At 38.8% G+C, this 12,548-nt stretch overlaps 1 protein-coding gene across 1 annotated transcript in view; it reads right to left on the bottom strand.

Annotated features, from left to right (window-relative positions):
- The window catches only part of LOC137061997 (WD repeat-containing protein 70), a 138,427-nt gene extending 126,106 nt beyond the window's left edge, over positions 1-12,321 (bottom strand). The window contains exons 1-5 of the mRNA XM_067432738.1: positions 12,244-12,321; positions 10,427-10,480; positions 10,268-10,351; positions 10,106-10,184; positions 5,856-6,039 (exon numbers count right to left, since the gene is read on the bottom strand). Coding sequence (XP_067288839.1) covers positions 5,856-6,039; positions 10,106-10,184; positions 10,268-10,351; positions 10,427-10,480; positions 12,244-12,268 — 426 coding nt within the window. The 5' untranslated portion in view covers positions 12,269-12,321. The remainder of the gene's footprint in view (positions 1-5,855; positions 6,040-10,105; positions 10,185-10,267; positions 10,352-10,426; positions 10,481-12,243) is intronic.
- Between the last annotated feature and the right edge of the window lie 227 nt (positions 12,322-12,548).

Raw genomic sequence — 12,548 nt, 5'->3', positions numbered from 1 at the left:
GCGGACTTGGTAGCTATGGATACTGTCGAATCAAACCAACTTGGGACTACGGTGATTGGATGTCGTGACTCGTGCTGGCAGCGCGCGTGCTCTCTGCATGCATACAGGTGCAGCTTTTTTTCTCTGAGAGCAGCGCGGCCGTGTGAAAGAAAAATGGCCAAAAAGTAGCAAGTCTTCTCGAGTCATAAGGCTCAAGTCCAAGTGAAGTCACGAGTCATTGATGTTAAAGTCCAAGTCGAGTTGCAAGTCTTTGTACATTTTGTCGAGTCGAGTCCAAAGTCATCAAATTCATGACTCGAGTCTGACTCGAGTCCAAGTCACATGACTCGAGTCCACAGCTCTGCTATATTATATATTATTTTAAAATGAAATATGAGCCAGCTGTTTTCCTCAGAGGTTCCATGAGTATCGCCCAAACTAAAGAACAGAACGTCTCTGATGATGGAGGTCAGAGGAAGAGTGTCTTTAAATCATTGGTCATCAGAGAAGAAAACAAAACACAAACCTCACACACTCTTCAGTCTTTCATATTTATGTCACTTGACCATAACCGGACATGAGCTTTGGAAGGGTTTACGGGTCCCTATTAGGACTGCACCATCAGTAGTTTCATTATTTGTATTCATTGTTTTTTTTTATTAGTTTTGGTGCATTTACAATTCTTTTTAGAAGATTATACAGCACATTGGTCAGCTGTGGTTATTTTTAATTGTGATGTATAACTAAATTGATTTAAATAGATTTCTAGTGATGATAAATGGCAGTGTGGCCCTCTAGTGGCACCATGTACACATTACACACACACACACACACACAGTGGGGCAAAAAGGAATTTAGTCAGCCACCAATTGTGGAAGCTCTTCCACTTAAAAAGATGAGAGAGGCCTGTAATATTCATCATAGGTACACTTCAACTATGGGAGACAGAATGAGAAAAAAAAACTAAAAAAAATCACATTGTCTGATTTTTAAAGAATTTATTTGCAAATTATGTTGGATAATAAGTATTTGGTCAATAACAAAAGTTAATCTCAATACTTTGTTGTTGTTGTCAATGACAGAGGTCAAACGTTTTCTGTAAGTCACCACAAGGTTTTTACACACTGTTGCTGGTAGTTTGGTCCATTCCTCCACCCAGATCTCCTCTAGAGCAGCGATGTTTTGGGGCTGTCGCTGGGCAACACAGATTTCAACTCCCCCCAAAGATTTTCTATCGGGTTGAGATCTGGAGACTACAGCACCCTGAAATGCTTCTTACGAAGCCACTCCTCCATTGCCCGGACAGTGTGTTCGGCATCATTTTCATGCTGAAAGACCCAGCCACATTTCATCTTCACTGCCCTTGAGGATGGAAGGAGGTTTTTACTCAAAATCTCACGATACATGGCCCCATTCATTCTTTCCTATACATGAAACAGTTGTCCTGGTCCCATTACAGAAAAACAGCCCCAAAGCATGATGTTTCCACCCCCATGCTTCACAGTAGGTATGGTGCAACTCAGCATTCTTTCTTCTCCAAACACGACAAGTTAAGTTTTTACCAAAAAGTTATATTTTGGTTTACTTTACTTTATTGGTTATTTTGAGAGGGACAATGTATAATTAATAGTTATTGCCCCAGATTCAGCTAACAGCTAATTTACATCTGTTTTCCCCGTTTCATCTAACCATATGACTTTCTCCCAATCCTCTTCTGGATCATCCAAATTCTCTCTAGCAAACTTCAGAGGGGCCCGGACATGTTCTGGCTTAAGCAGGGGGACACCTGTCTGGCACTGCAGGATTTGAGTCCCTGATGGCGTAGTGTGTTGCTGATGGTAGCCTTAGTTACTTTGGTCCCAGCCCTCTGCAGGTTATTCACTATGTCCCGTTCTTGTGATCATTTTGACCCCACGGGGTGAGATCTTGCGTGAAGCCACAGATCGAGGTGTTGTATATCTTCCATTTTCTAATAATTGCTCCCACAGTTGAATTCTTCACACCAAACTGCTTACCTATTGCAGATTCAGCCTTCCCAGCCTGGTGCAGGTCTACAATTTTGTTTCTGGTGCCATTTGACAGCTCCTTGGTCTTGGCCATAGTGGAGTTTGGAGTCTGGAGTCTGACTGTTTGAGGTTGTGGACAGGTGTCTTTTATAATAATAATAATATTAATAATGCGTTCGATTTATATAGCGCTTTTCAAGGCACTCAAAGCGCTTTACATAGAAGGGGGGAATCTCCTCAACCACCACCAATGTGCAGCATCCACCTGGATGATGCGACGGCAGCCATTTTGTACCAGATCGCTCACCACACACCAGCTGATTGGTGGAGAGGAGAACGAGTGATGAAGCCAATCAGGAGAGGGGGATGATTAGGAGGCCATGATGGACAGAGGCCAATGGGCAAATTTGGCCAGGATGCCGGGGTTACACCCCTACTCTTTATCGAAGGACATCCTGGGATTTTTAATGATCAAAGACAGTCAGGACCTCGGTTTAACGTCTCATCCGAAAGACGGTGCTCTTTGTCAGTATAGTGTCCCCATCGCTATACTGGGGTGTTAGGACCCACACAGACCACAGGGTGAGCGCCCCCTGCTGGCCTCACTAACACCTCTACCAGCAGCTACCTGGTTTTCCAGGTTTTCCGATTTGGGATCAGACTTCCAGGGCTCGCAAAGCCCGACGTCTCGGGGCTATGTGTTTTCCAGACCAAAAATTAAGCCTGTCGGCAGGCTGGTGAATTTTTAATAGTGAAATAACATTCATTTTATGATCTCCTTTGTGTTTGAAGAGTGCGCGCCCGTGTGGTTTGCGCTTATATCCACCGACCGGGCGGGCCAAGGAATACAAAAATTAATCAATCACGGGTGAATGTGAGATAAATCATCGTGTTTGTTTGATATCTATGAGACTGAGCCCCGTCAGAGAATCATTCCAGTTGCTCCTTTCAAAACAATCCCACCCTCATGTGAACTGACAGAAGAGCAGAAGCTCATTAAATATGCAAATCTTCTCCAATCCTAGCCGTGGGCGTTTACTTTCAAGTCTCCAGTGGCACGTCCATCAAAACCCAGCGTTCAGGAGAGCGCCTCAAAACCAGTGGAGAAAATAGCCTATGAGTTATGATGTTTTTGAATGTAAAAACCACACAAACGTCATTAGTTGACCTCAGAAACAGTATAAAACATTTTTAAAAGCCAGTTCATGACACCTTTAAGTATCTTATTTAATGGGAACTTATTCTTATCATTAGCTACGTGAGGCAAAAGTAGTTAAGAATGAAGAATAAACTAAAAATCACAGCATTCAAAACTTACTACGATAAAATGATTTCACATTTACTTTCCCCTGCCTGTTCTGACATCCTGTCACCGCTGTCCATCATGTTGCAATAGTAAGGTTTAAACCGTCTGGTTTTAAATCATTTTATAGATACCAAGGCTACAGCCGCTCTGAGTGCCTGCCAAAATGGCGGCGTTAATGCTGCGTGACGTCAACCTCCGGAGCTCTATAGAGAATCGAGAGTTATCTAGGCATAATGCCATGATGTGTGTGTGTGGGATTGTTTTGTGAAATATCAGGACTAGGGATGTCAACGATTAATCGATGATCGATTAATTGTCGATAAGACATTTGATCGATAAGACTTATCGATCATCGATTAAGCAGGGTCATGCGCGTGCGTGAGGAAACGGGAGGAAAAATGATGCGAGCGTGCCCGAGTTCTACTAGGGACCATTTTACAGCTGGAGTCACACCTTCATCGTGATTGCAAGCTTGCATGTGCATTCGCAGCCTTTTGTTTTGTGCAAATGTAAGTTGTAATATTGTGTTTATTTTGTGCAGGCCTATCTATAGCTGATTTATCTCATAAGGATGCATTTGGTTAATAATAACGTTAGAGGTGAGCGGTAGTAAAAGGGTGGCGGTGATCAGCTTCAGCGTGCAGCTCCAACAGCACTAATAATGACTATGATTGGGACGGTCATATTACACAACATTAATGAGAACACTATTGTAATAAAACATTGTGATTGTTAATTATTTGAGTTTATTTGCCGTGTGTTTCATTGCGTTGATCCAGGAAGAGCGCGTGCACAACATGAGTCACGCATTCTGACTCGTGCATGTAACTTAGTTCAAGTTCACTTCTGCATTCGCATCAGATTGTGCTGAAGTAATTTGTAATATTACATTTATTTTGTAACGTTATATATGTGATCAATCATATAGGATGCGTTTCTTTCAGCGAAATAAAACGCACTAACAAATGGCTTCAGTCAGTGATGGCTACCGGTTTTCATTCAGTGCTTCTGCTTTAGCGCATGCAGAGCAATGCATAATAACGATGATTGGGACGGTCATATTATATAACAGAAATGAGAACACTATTTTAATAAATGGTTGTAAAGTCATTGGGTTTAGGTGCCGTGTTCAGAGCGTTGTTCCTAGAGCGCGTGAACACCACGCGTCTCCCATTCTGAAGATGAATATCAGCAACTCAATTCAAGTTCACTTGTGAATTCGCATCATTTTGTGAAGATATATAATTTGTAATATTTTGTTAACTTTATATAAATCTGATTAATCTCATATAGGAAGCTTTTTGTTGAGTTAAATAACGTGCTAGCAAAGTTTCAGTGTAACTTACCAGTGTTGATTCAGCGCATCCGCTTCGGCTCGCGCAGTTCAAACAGCAACGCACGACTAATAATAACTATGATTGGGACTGTCACATTACATAACATTAATGAAAACAATATTTTAATAAATCGTTTTGAATTAACTGGGTTTAGGTGATGTTTCAGCACGTTGCTCTTGCAAGTGCGTCCACACATTCTGAATAACAGATCTGAGGCGGCGTTCGTGTTGTATTACATGTTATATTTGGTTATTAAATAAGTAGCTTAATGTAATTAAATTATAAATAACATCGACTAATTTTACAATCCCATTGCCCTTTGTTTAGATAAAAATCCTTCTTATTCATTTGGTGAATAACATGGCGTTTTGAGCAGCATTGCACATAGGCCTACTGTCATGCTGTCGGCTATAAGCCACTGCTGTAGACGCATATTTCAGTATTATGGTTAACGATTAATCGATTAATTGATCGTTAATTTAAACGACGATCGATCATGGGAATTTGTGAAAATTGACATCCCTAATCAGGACACAAATGTGTATAATGACATGGGTATGACATAGTATTGTCAAAAGTACCGACCGTGATACCAAATCAGTACTGAAATGTTAAAAATGTGACGAAATTGTTTGAAAGCACAATCAGGCGTCGACCAGCGGACCGGTGGGCTGATAGATGCCTGCATTCAAACGCTCTGTGTGTATCTGTGCGAGCGCTCCTGGGAAAGTGTCATTGATGTATATTTACTACATGTCTGTGAAGCGCTGATCGAAGTAGCCAATCACAGACATATTAAATGAGCGCGTGAGCACAATGGCCAGTCAGAGGTGTTTACGATTCCGCTCAACAGCGCTCAAAGCGTCATTTTTAACATTTCAGTACCCATTTGGTATCGCGGTCGGTACTTTTGACAACACTAGTATGATAGGTATTACAAGGAGAGGATGAAATATGAGGACATTAGCCATATCCCCATTTTTCAAAATGCTTATAGATCATGCAGAATGAGTTTTTTTCGAGAAAGTAAAAATGCAGAATGTTTCCTGTAACGGGTAGGTTTAGGGGTGTAGGGGGAGAGAAAATGCGGTTTGTACAGTATCAAAACCATTACGGCTCTAGACTGCCCCCTCATTTCACAAAAACAAACGTTTGTGTGTGTGTGTGCGTGAGAGAGAGAGAGAGTGTGTGGGTGACAATGTGTGTGTAGATGAAAAATACACTCACATCATCATCGTCATCATCATCATCGTCATCGTCGTCGTCGCTGTCAGCGGTGCTGAGCTTGTACCCGGGTGGCAATGGAGGTCCAACGACATCATCATCATCATCATCTTCCTCCTTCTGAGGAGGCGGCGGCGGGCCGATGACATCAGAGTCACTATCGCTGCTGCTGTCAGTTTCCTGTTTCCTGTCAAAAAATGTCCACACAAACACAGGAGAGATGCGTGACTAAGCTGAAGCGTGGAACGGCTCGTCCTCATCAACAGCGGCGGCGCCAGGGGGGGTCTCAAGACCCTCCTAAAAACGCCTTGACCCCCCATTTGACCCCCCACCCACCCTCTTCCTGATTAAAAAAATAAATATATATCCGTGATAAAGATTTAAAAAGGTTTCTCTTCAAACTATTAGAGAAATTTAGATTAGACGCAAAGGGTGCTGCAGCAAAAATGAATAGGGAAAGAAAAGGGTTACCATTAACATTACTCTAAAACAAGTGCAGTTATTGCCTTCATAAGCTAGCCTACCATATTTCCTGCTTAACTTTTATTAGGCTCCGCAGGTCGAAAGAAAAGTGTTTTTTCACAAAAAACATTCTCTGCAGCGAGTGCAGTCCGAACGCGATGCACTAAAGCTCACTCTCGCTCATATCTGAGGTAAATCATTAACACCATCATAACTACTTACAGTACATGTGTTTTATTGAACTAAATACATTACAATCGGCTAAAACGAATAAGCAGCAGGTTAATTTTCTGGACAAGAGCGCTCCCGAGTCCATGTTTCTCTCACTGCGGCACAGCTCGGTGCACACACAAAATACCGGCAGAAACATAGACATGCGGGCAGGAACGCGCATCTCTTAAAGGGGCCACACTATATTCCTACTTGTGGAATATGGTGTGCTCACAGGTCCGCATTACAGCTTTTGAACTGTGCTGTGTTCTGAATTAAACTGCCAGTGTAAAAACTCCCTTTATTTATATTCTTAAAATGAGAGAAATCACTGCTTATTCTGAATTGTTTGCTTAAAGGTGCACTATGGAGCTTTCCGTCCACTGGAGGGCGCCTATTCAAAACAAAGGTGTAGTTTGATGACGCCAAGTGTGAGCGCAGTATCTTGGGAGATGTGGTCTTCTCATCACAGCCGGTGGAAAATAGGACTCGGGCAGAAATCACGTTCATGCATGCGGTTATTAACGTTACTGTAGTCTAAAGCAGACCAGGACCGAGTGTTATGGACCTGAGCACAGCTGCTGGAGCGATTGTTAAACAAATACCCGCCCCGCGAATACCGGGACTTTTATTATGACGGGACGGGACACATTCGCCGGGACCTGCACTGATCTGCTCTTCCGGTTATGATTATGAGGTAAAGCAGCTCTGTTTATCATATTAGATACATTTAAGTGTGTTCAAAATGATGTTATGACGTTACTCCGTGCGTTCACTTGTTCACACTGCTAAGAGTAAAGCGCTCCTGCCAAATAAAAGCCGAAACCGAGGATAACGCAGATATGATGCGATTGACAGGCGACTCCCTCAAATGCAGTACTGAAACGTCCCTGTCCTCAGTTAAAATAGCAATTTTCTCACAATTTACAAATAGTTGGAAACATCTGAGATATTGTAGGTACTCAACTGAACAAAATATATAACACTGGCCTAGTGGTTTTTGGATATTTTACTGCAAAAATACTACATAGTGCACCTTTAAGAGACATGAACAAGTTCTTTGAAAATCATCTTTGACGTTTGGTACATGTCTAGTCTTCATGCTCTGAGTATGGTTTATAATAAACATACATTTGCATAAAGCATGCATTTTTCCATGGGCGAGGCTAGCCCCTTTTTAGGGGTGCTTCAGCACCCCTAAAAAGGAGCTCAGCACCCCTAAAACTTGGAGTAAGAAATTGTGTTATTTAAATTTTTTGTTAATCTTTTACACGGTTAAATAATGTCCAAAACATACTCCGTAGTTTGTGGTTTAAAATGTATGTGTTAAGGAGGAAAATAAAAATAAATCCCTGCATACGCTGCACTATTAGTGGCAACGCTGCACCGCTCACCACGACCGTCATCCAGCGCGAAACACACGCTGAGTGAGAACCCGTGATGTAGTGTTGTGATCGGTTGAAAGCTGTGTCTGACACTTCTTTCCTTTTACCTAGAGTTGTTCCGATTTTGAAACCATATCGGTGAGTACTGGAGTCAGTATCCTGAATCACCATGGTGGTACACCTGGCTATAATAACTGTTTATTCTCTGACTATTTTAGTCCGGCGGGTCGCCGCGCTGTGGAGTAGCACCTGGGTGACTCGTCCATATTCATAAACGGAGAAGTAACGCCGGTTACAATTTTCTACCGCAAGACGCATGCAGTTTTGTTTATTAACTGCTAGAGCGTGAAACAAAAACAGAAGCGCGACAAATAAACTGCGTACTTGTGTAGTGCGTACGTGTGTCTCTGTTAAAGTTCATCGTTAATTTGATTCTGGTCAGTCGTCATGCAAACATGAAGCCCTGGCGTTTGGAGTGAAAATACTCAAGCTTCTCTTGTGAAATGAATGTCATTTAAAAAGTTTCTAAGCCCAATAATAATAACAATAATAAAGACATTTAAAATGACACGCCTCTGTGCGCCTTTAGATCATATCCTTAGAATCTGTAAATGGTCTCATGATCTCGTTTTTGTGACATGACAAACTGACCTCAACTCTCCTGCCTACAATATATTTGTGTATGATTGTCAGTGCCAAGGGAAAGAGAGGGAGATGGCGAAGGAGAAAGGGAAAGGGAGAGCATGCAGGAAGAATCAGGTGAGGAAACAACAACAATAATAATAGTGGCAAGCAAAACAGTAACTACTCCTGTTTATGTGTGTGTACTCCTATACAAACTTATAGCCTATATAAAATAAAAAAAATTGTAACATTATTTTACACCACATTTTTTCATAATAAAGGAGGAGGAAAACAACAGAGAGAGTCCATAAGGGATGAGAGGGAATTGACTAGTGAAGGAAATGAAGAGACAGAGGGAGTTCAACATATTTAAAACGTATGTGTTAAGGAGGAAAATGAAAACATCCCCGCATAGCAAATGGTGTCATCCTCTTCTCTTCTCTAGGGTACGTGTGTCTCTAGGTTGGTGGCAGTGTCATTGGGTGCTCAGCACCCCTAAAGCTCTGACCCTAGAATCGCCCCTGCATTTTTCTCCATACCCATGTTGATTAGAGTATTAAAAACTATAGGTACATTTACAACTGATAAGAATGTGTGATTAAATTGCGATTAAATATTTAATCGATTGACAGCCCTAAAAAATATATAAACATAAGAACTACTGCGCCACACTACGAACGTTGCTGCGCATTTCTTTGTTGCGTTCAAGGCGCTGCAACAAACCCGCAAGAACTGATACGCTAAAGCTATAGCTTGGAGCTAAAAAATGTGTTTTCTCTGACATGGGTGTGGCTATGGCAATTAAAGTTTGAGCATATAGTTTGCAAACTGCAAATTTAAAACAAAGTAGTTGATATGTTGTGTTTTTTTTGTTTAGTAGCCGTAATATGCAGTTATTAGCTGTGTCCGCTGTATTTTTTGTTGGTTTTCATGAGACCCCCCATTGAAATGACCAGGACCCCCCATTGCCCCCCCAATCAAAATTGTCTGGAGCCGCCACTGCTCATCAACCAGAGATGTTACTCACTCTCTCTCTCTCTCACACACACACACACACACACACACACACACACACACGTTTGTCTTTGTGAAATGTGGGGACATTCCAAAGGTGTAATGGTTTTTATACTGTATAAACCATATTTTCTGTCCTCCTACATTGCCCCTACCCCTAAACCTACCCATCACACACACACACACACACACACACACAGCCCCTAAACCTACCCATCACAGAAAAACATCCTCCATTATTACATTTTCAAAAAAACTCCTCCTCTATGATTTATAAGCCTTTTGTAAAGTGGGGCCATGGGTAATGTCCTCATATTTCACCCTCTCCTGTAATACCTGTGTCATACCCATGGCATTATACACATTTGTGTCCTCATATGTCACAAAAACATGTAACATATGTTTAAATGTGTAACCCCCCACACACACACACCTCCCTGGATAACTCTCGAATCACTGTACATTAGTGAAGTTTTACTTTTTATGAAGGTAATAATACATTTTCTGTAATAATAATAATAATTATTATTATTTTATTATTCATTCATGCATTATTACCTGGATGTGGACGGCTTCTCCTTGAGGCTGACGGGACGAGGGCCGCTGCTCTCCTGCACTTCCTGTCTCTCACGCTCCTCTGTGACAGTAAAGGTCAAGGTTGAAATGGCATCTACTGAGACAGGATCACATGTGAAGAGCAGATCAAATAAACGGACTGACCTAAAGCGCGCTGGCTTCTCTCGATGGCCGTCCGCCTCGTCTGCTCAAACATGGCCTCCAGGTCAAAGGTTCGCGCTTTCTTTCCTGAGAGTGAAGGAAATGTTACAACTGACATGACTCACACACTCTCTCACACACACTCTGAGCTGAAAAACTCACCGAACCCAGAGAAGCCCATGATCGACGAGATGTCTGCATCGTTACTGGAGTCACCTGTCAATCACAGCAAACAAACCAAGCATTCGAATACGTTTTTTTATTATTATGAATAATGCATAAGTGGTAGGAATAAATTTTCAGAATGTATGATAAAAAATAATAATAAATACAATTTTATAAAATAATTTTTATAATTATTATTCCAGAAATTGTATTACCACCTTCATAAAAAGTAAAACAGTGTATATTTATTAATTTATTTTAAAATATTAAAAAAATATATTTTCAATAAAATTAAAATAAGAAATTAAATGAATCAAATAAAGTATATTATTATTACAGAATTTCTACTATTACTTTTATAAAAAGTAATAGTGTATATTTATTTATTGTAAACTATGAATAATGTATGGGTGGTAAGCAAAAGTTAAATAAAAATAAATAAATAAATAAATAAATAAATAAATAATAATAATATATTTATATTATTCTTTTTATAAAAAGTACTACATTATTTATTTATTTATTTTAAACAACGAATATTGTATTGGTGGCAGGCAAAAGTTATTTAAATAAAAAATATATAAATGATAACACCATAATAATCTATAGAACTTCTTTTTAAATTTTAGAATATCTATAATATCATTACAGATTTTTTTATTATAAATTATATAAAAAGTAAATCAGTGTTTATTTATGGATTTATTTTTGTATTGAATAATTTATGGGTGGTAGGCAAACATTAATATTATTAATATATAAATTAATAAAATAAATGACAGGTAAAATATAAGTTGCATGTTACAAAAAGCACTACGTACTTATGTATCTATTTATATTTAGAAGAAATAATGTATAATTGGTAAATAATGTAATGGAAATAAAAATGTGTGGGTGGTAGGTAAAATCAAAATAATAATAGTAATCCATATGGAAAATGGATTTTATAATGTCTATTATTTATATTATTGCATGATTTCTATCATTAGCTTTATAAAAAAATCATTATACAGTGTATATTTATGGATTTATTTTGGCAAAAATTTGTCAAAATGACAAATAATAATCTTAAGGTAAAACATGACTTTTATATTTTCATTATAATAGAATTTCTATTATTACCTTTGCAAAAATATGTATGGGGTATATTTGTTTATTATTATTTCGACTGATGAATAATATATGGGTGGTAGGCAAATCAAATAAAAAAATATGCATAACAAATAATAATAATAATAATAATAATAATAATAATAATAATAATAATAGTCTAAAGTGGGAAAGAGTTTCATTTTGGAATTTCTATAATTACTTTTCTATTAAAAATATAAAGATTATGTATGTATATTTATTTATAGGGATTAATAATTTAAGGTTGATTGATAGGCAAAAATGAACAACATAAGAATGATTAAATAATAATAAAAAGGAAAAACAAGATCATTTCTACGTTTACAAAAGAAATGCAAACTATATATACATTTCTACAGTATATCATTATTGTATTCAGTGTATCGTTAGTATATAGCCAGGGCACTTTAACGAATACCATCATTAAACAACATATTTCACGGCAGTCATTGTCACAGAAGCGAAGGCTAAATGTTCCTATGTGTGAATTATTACTAAATAATAATCAGAATCACATGTGCCTTAGGAGTCTATGATGATGATAACCGCTGCTCTGACTGGATTTGGTTTCATTAAATCATCGCAGCTTTCAGCAAAAAACACTGTCCTAGACTTTTAACAAATTTATCTCACTTAAAAGAGAGAAATATTTCACGAATGAAGGATAAAACTCAGAAACTCACCAGCATCACTACTCTGGTCAGCCATTACAACAACATCGGTAACTTCCGGGACGCCGAAAGCCAAAATAAAAGTTCCTCCTAAATAAAAGTCATCAGTTACTTTAGAGAAATGTATGTCCTGACGCTTTTACTGTGTATTTTTCTATGGTATTTGTTCATACAGAATAATAATTATTAATAATTTGACTAGGAATATAACAAATATGTTATTTTTGAAGCTGATAACATAAACACACGATTGTATTTCAACTAATCTGAATAACAATAGCTAATTAAAGCTGCGAGCAGCGATGACGGGCCCAAGC

Source organism: Pseudorasbora parva, chromosome 23, assembly GCF_024679245.1.
Source record: "Pseudorasbora parva isolate DD20220531a chromosome 23, ASM2467924v1, whole genome shotgun sequence".
Taxonomy (NCBI): Eukaryota; Metazoa; Chordata; class Actinopteri; order Cypriniformes; family Gobionidae; genus Pseudorasbora; species Pseudorasbora parva.
Note: the sequence above shows the minus strand (reverse complement) of the source record. Positions and strands in the feature narration are given on the sequence as shown.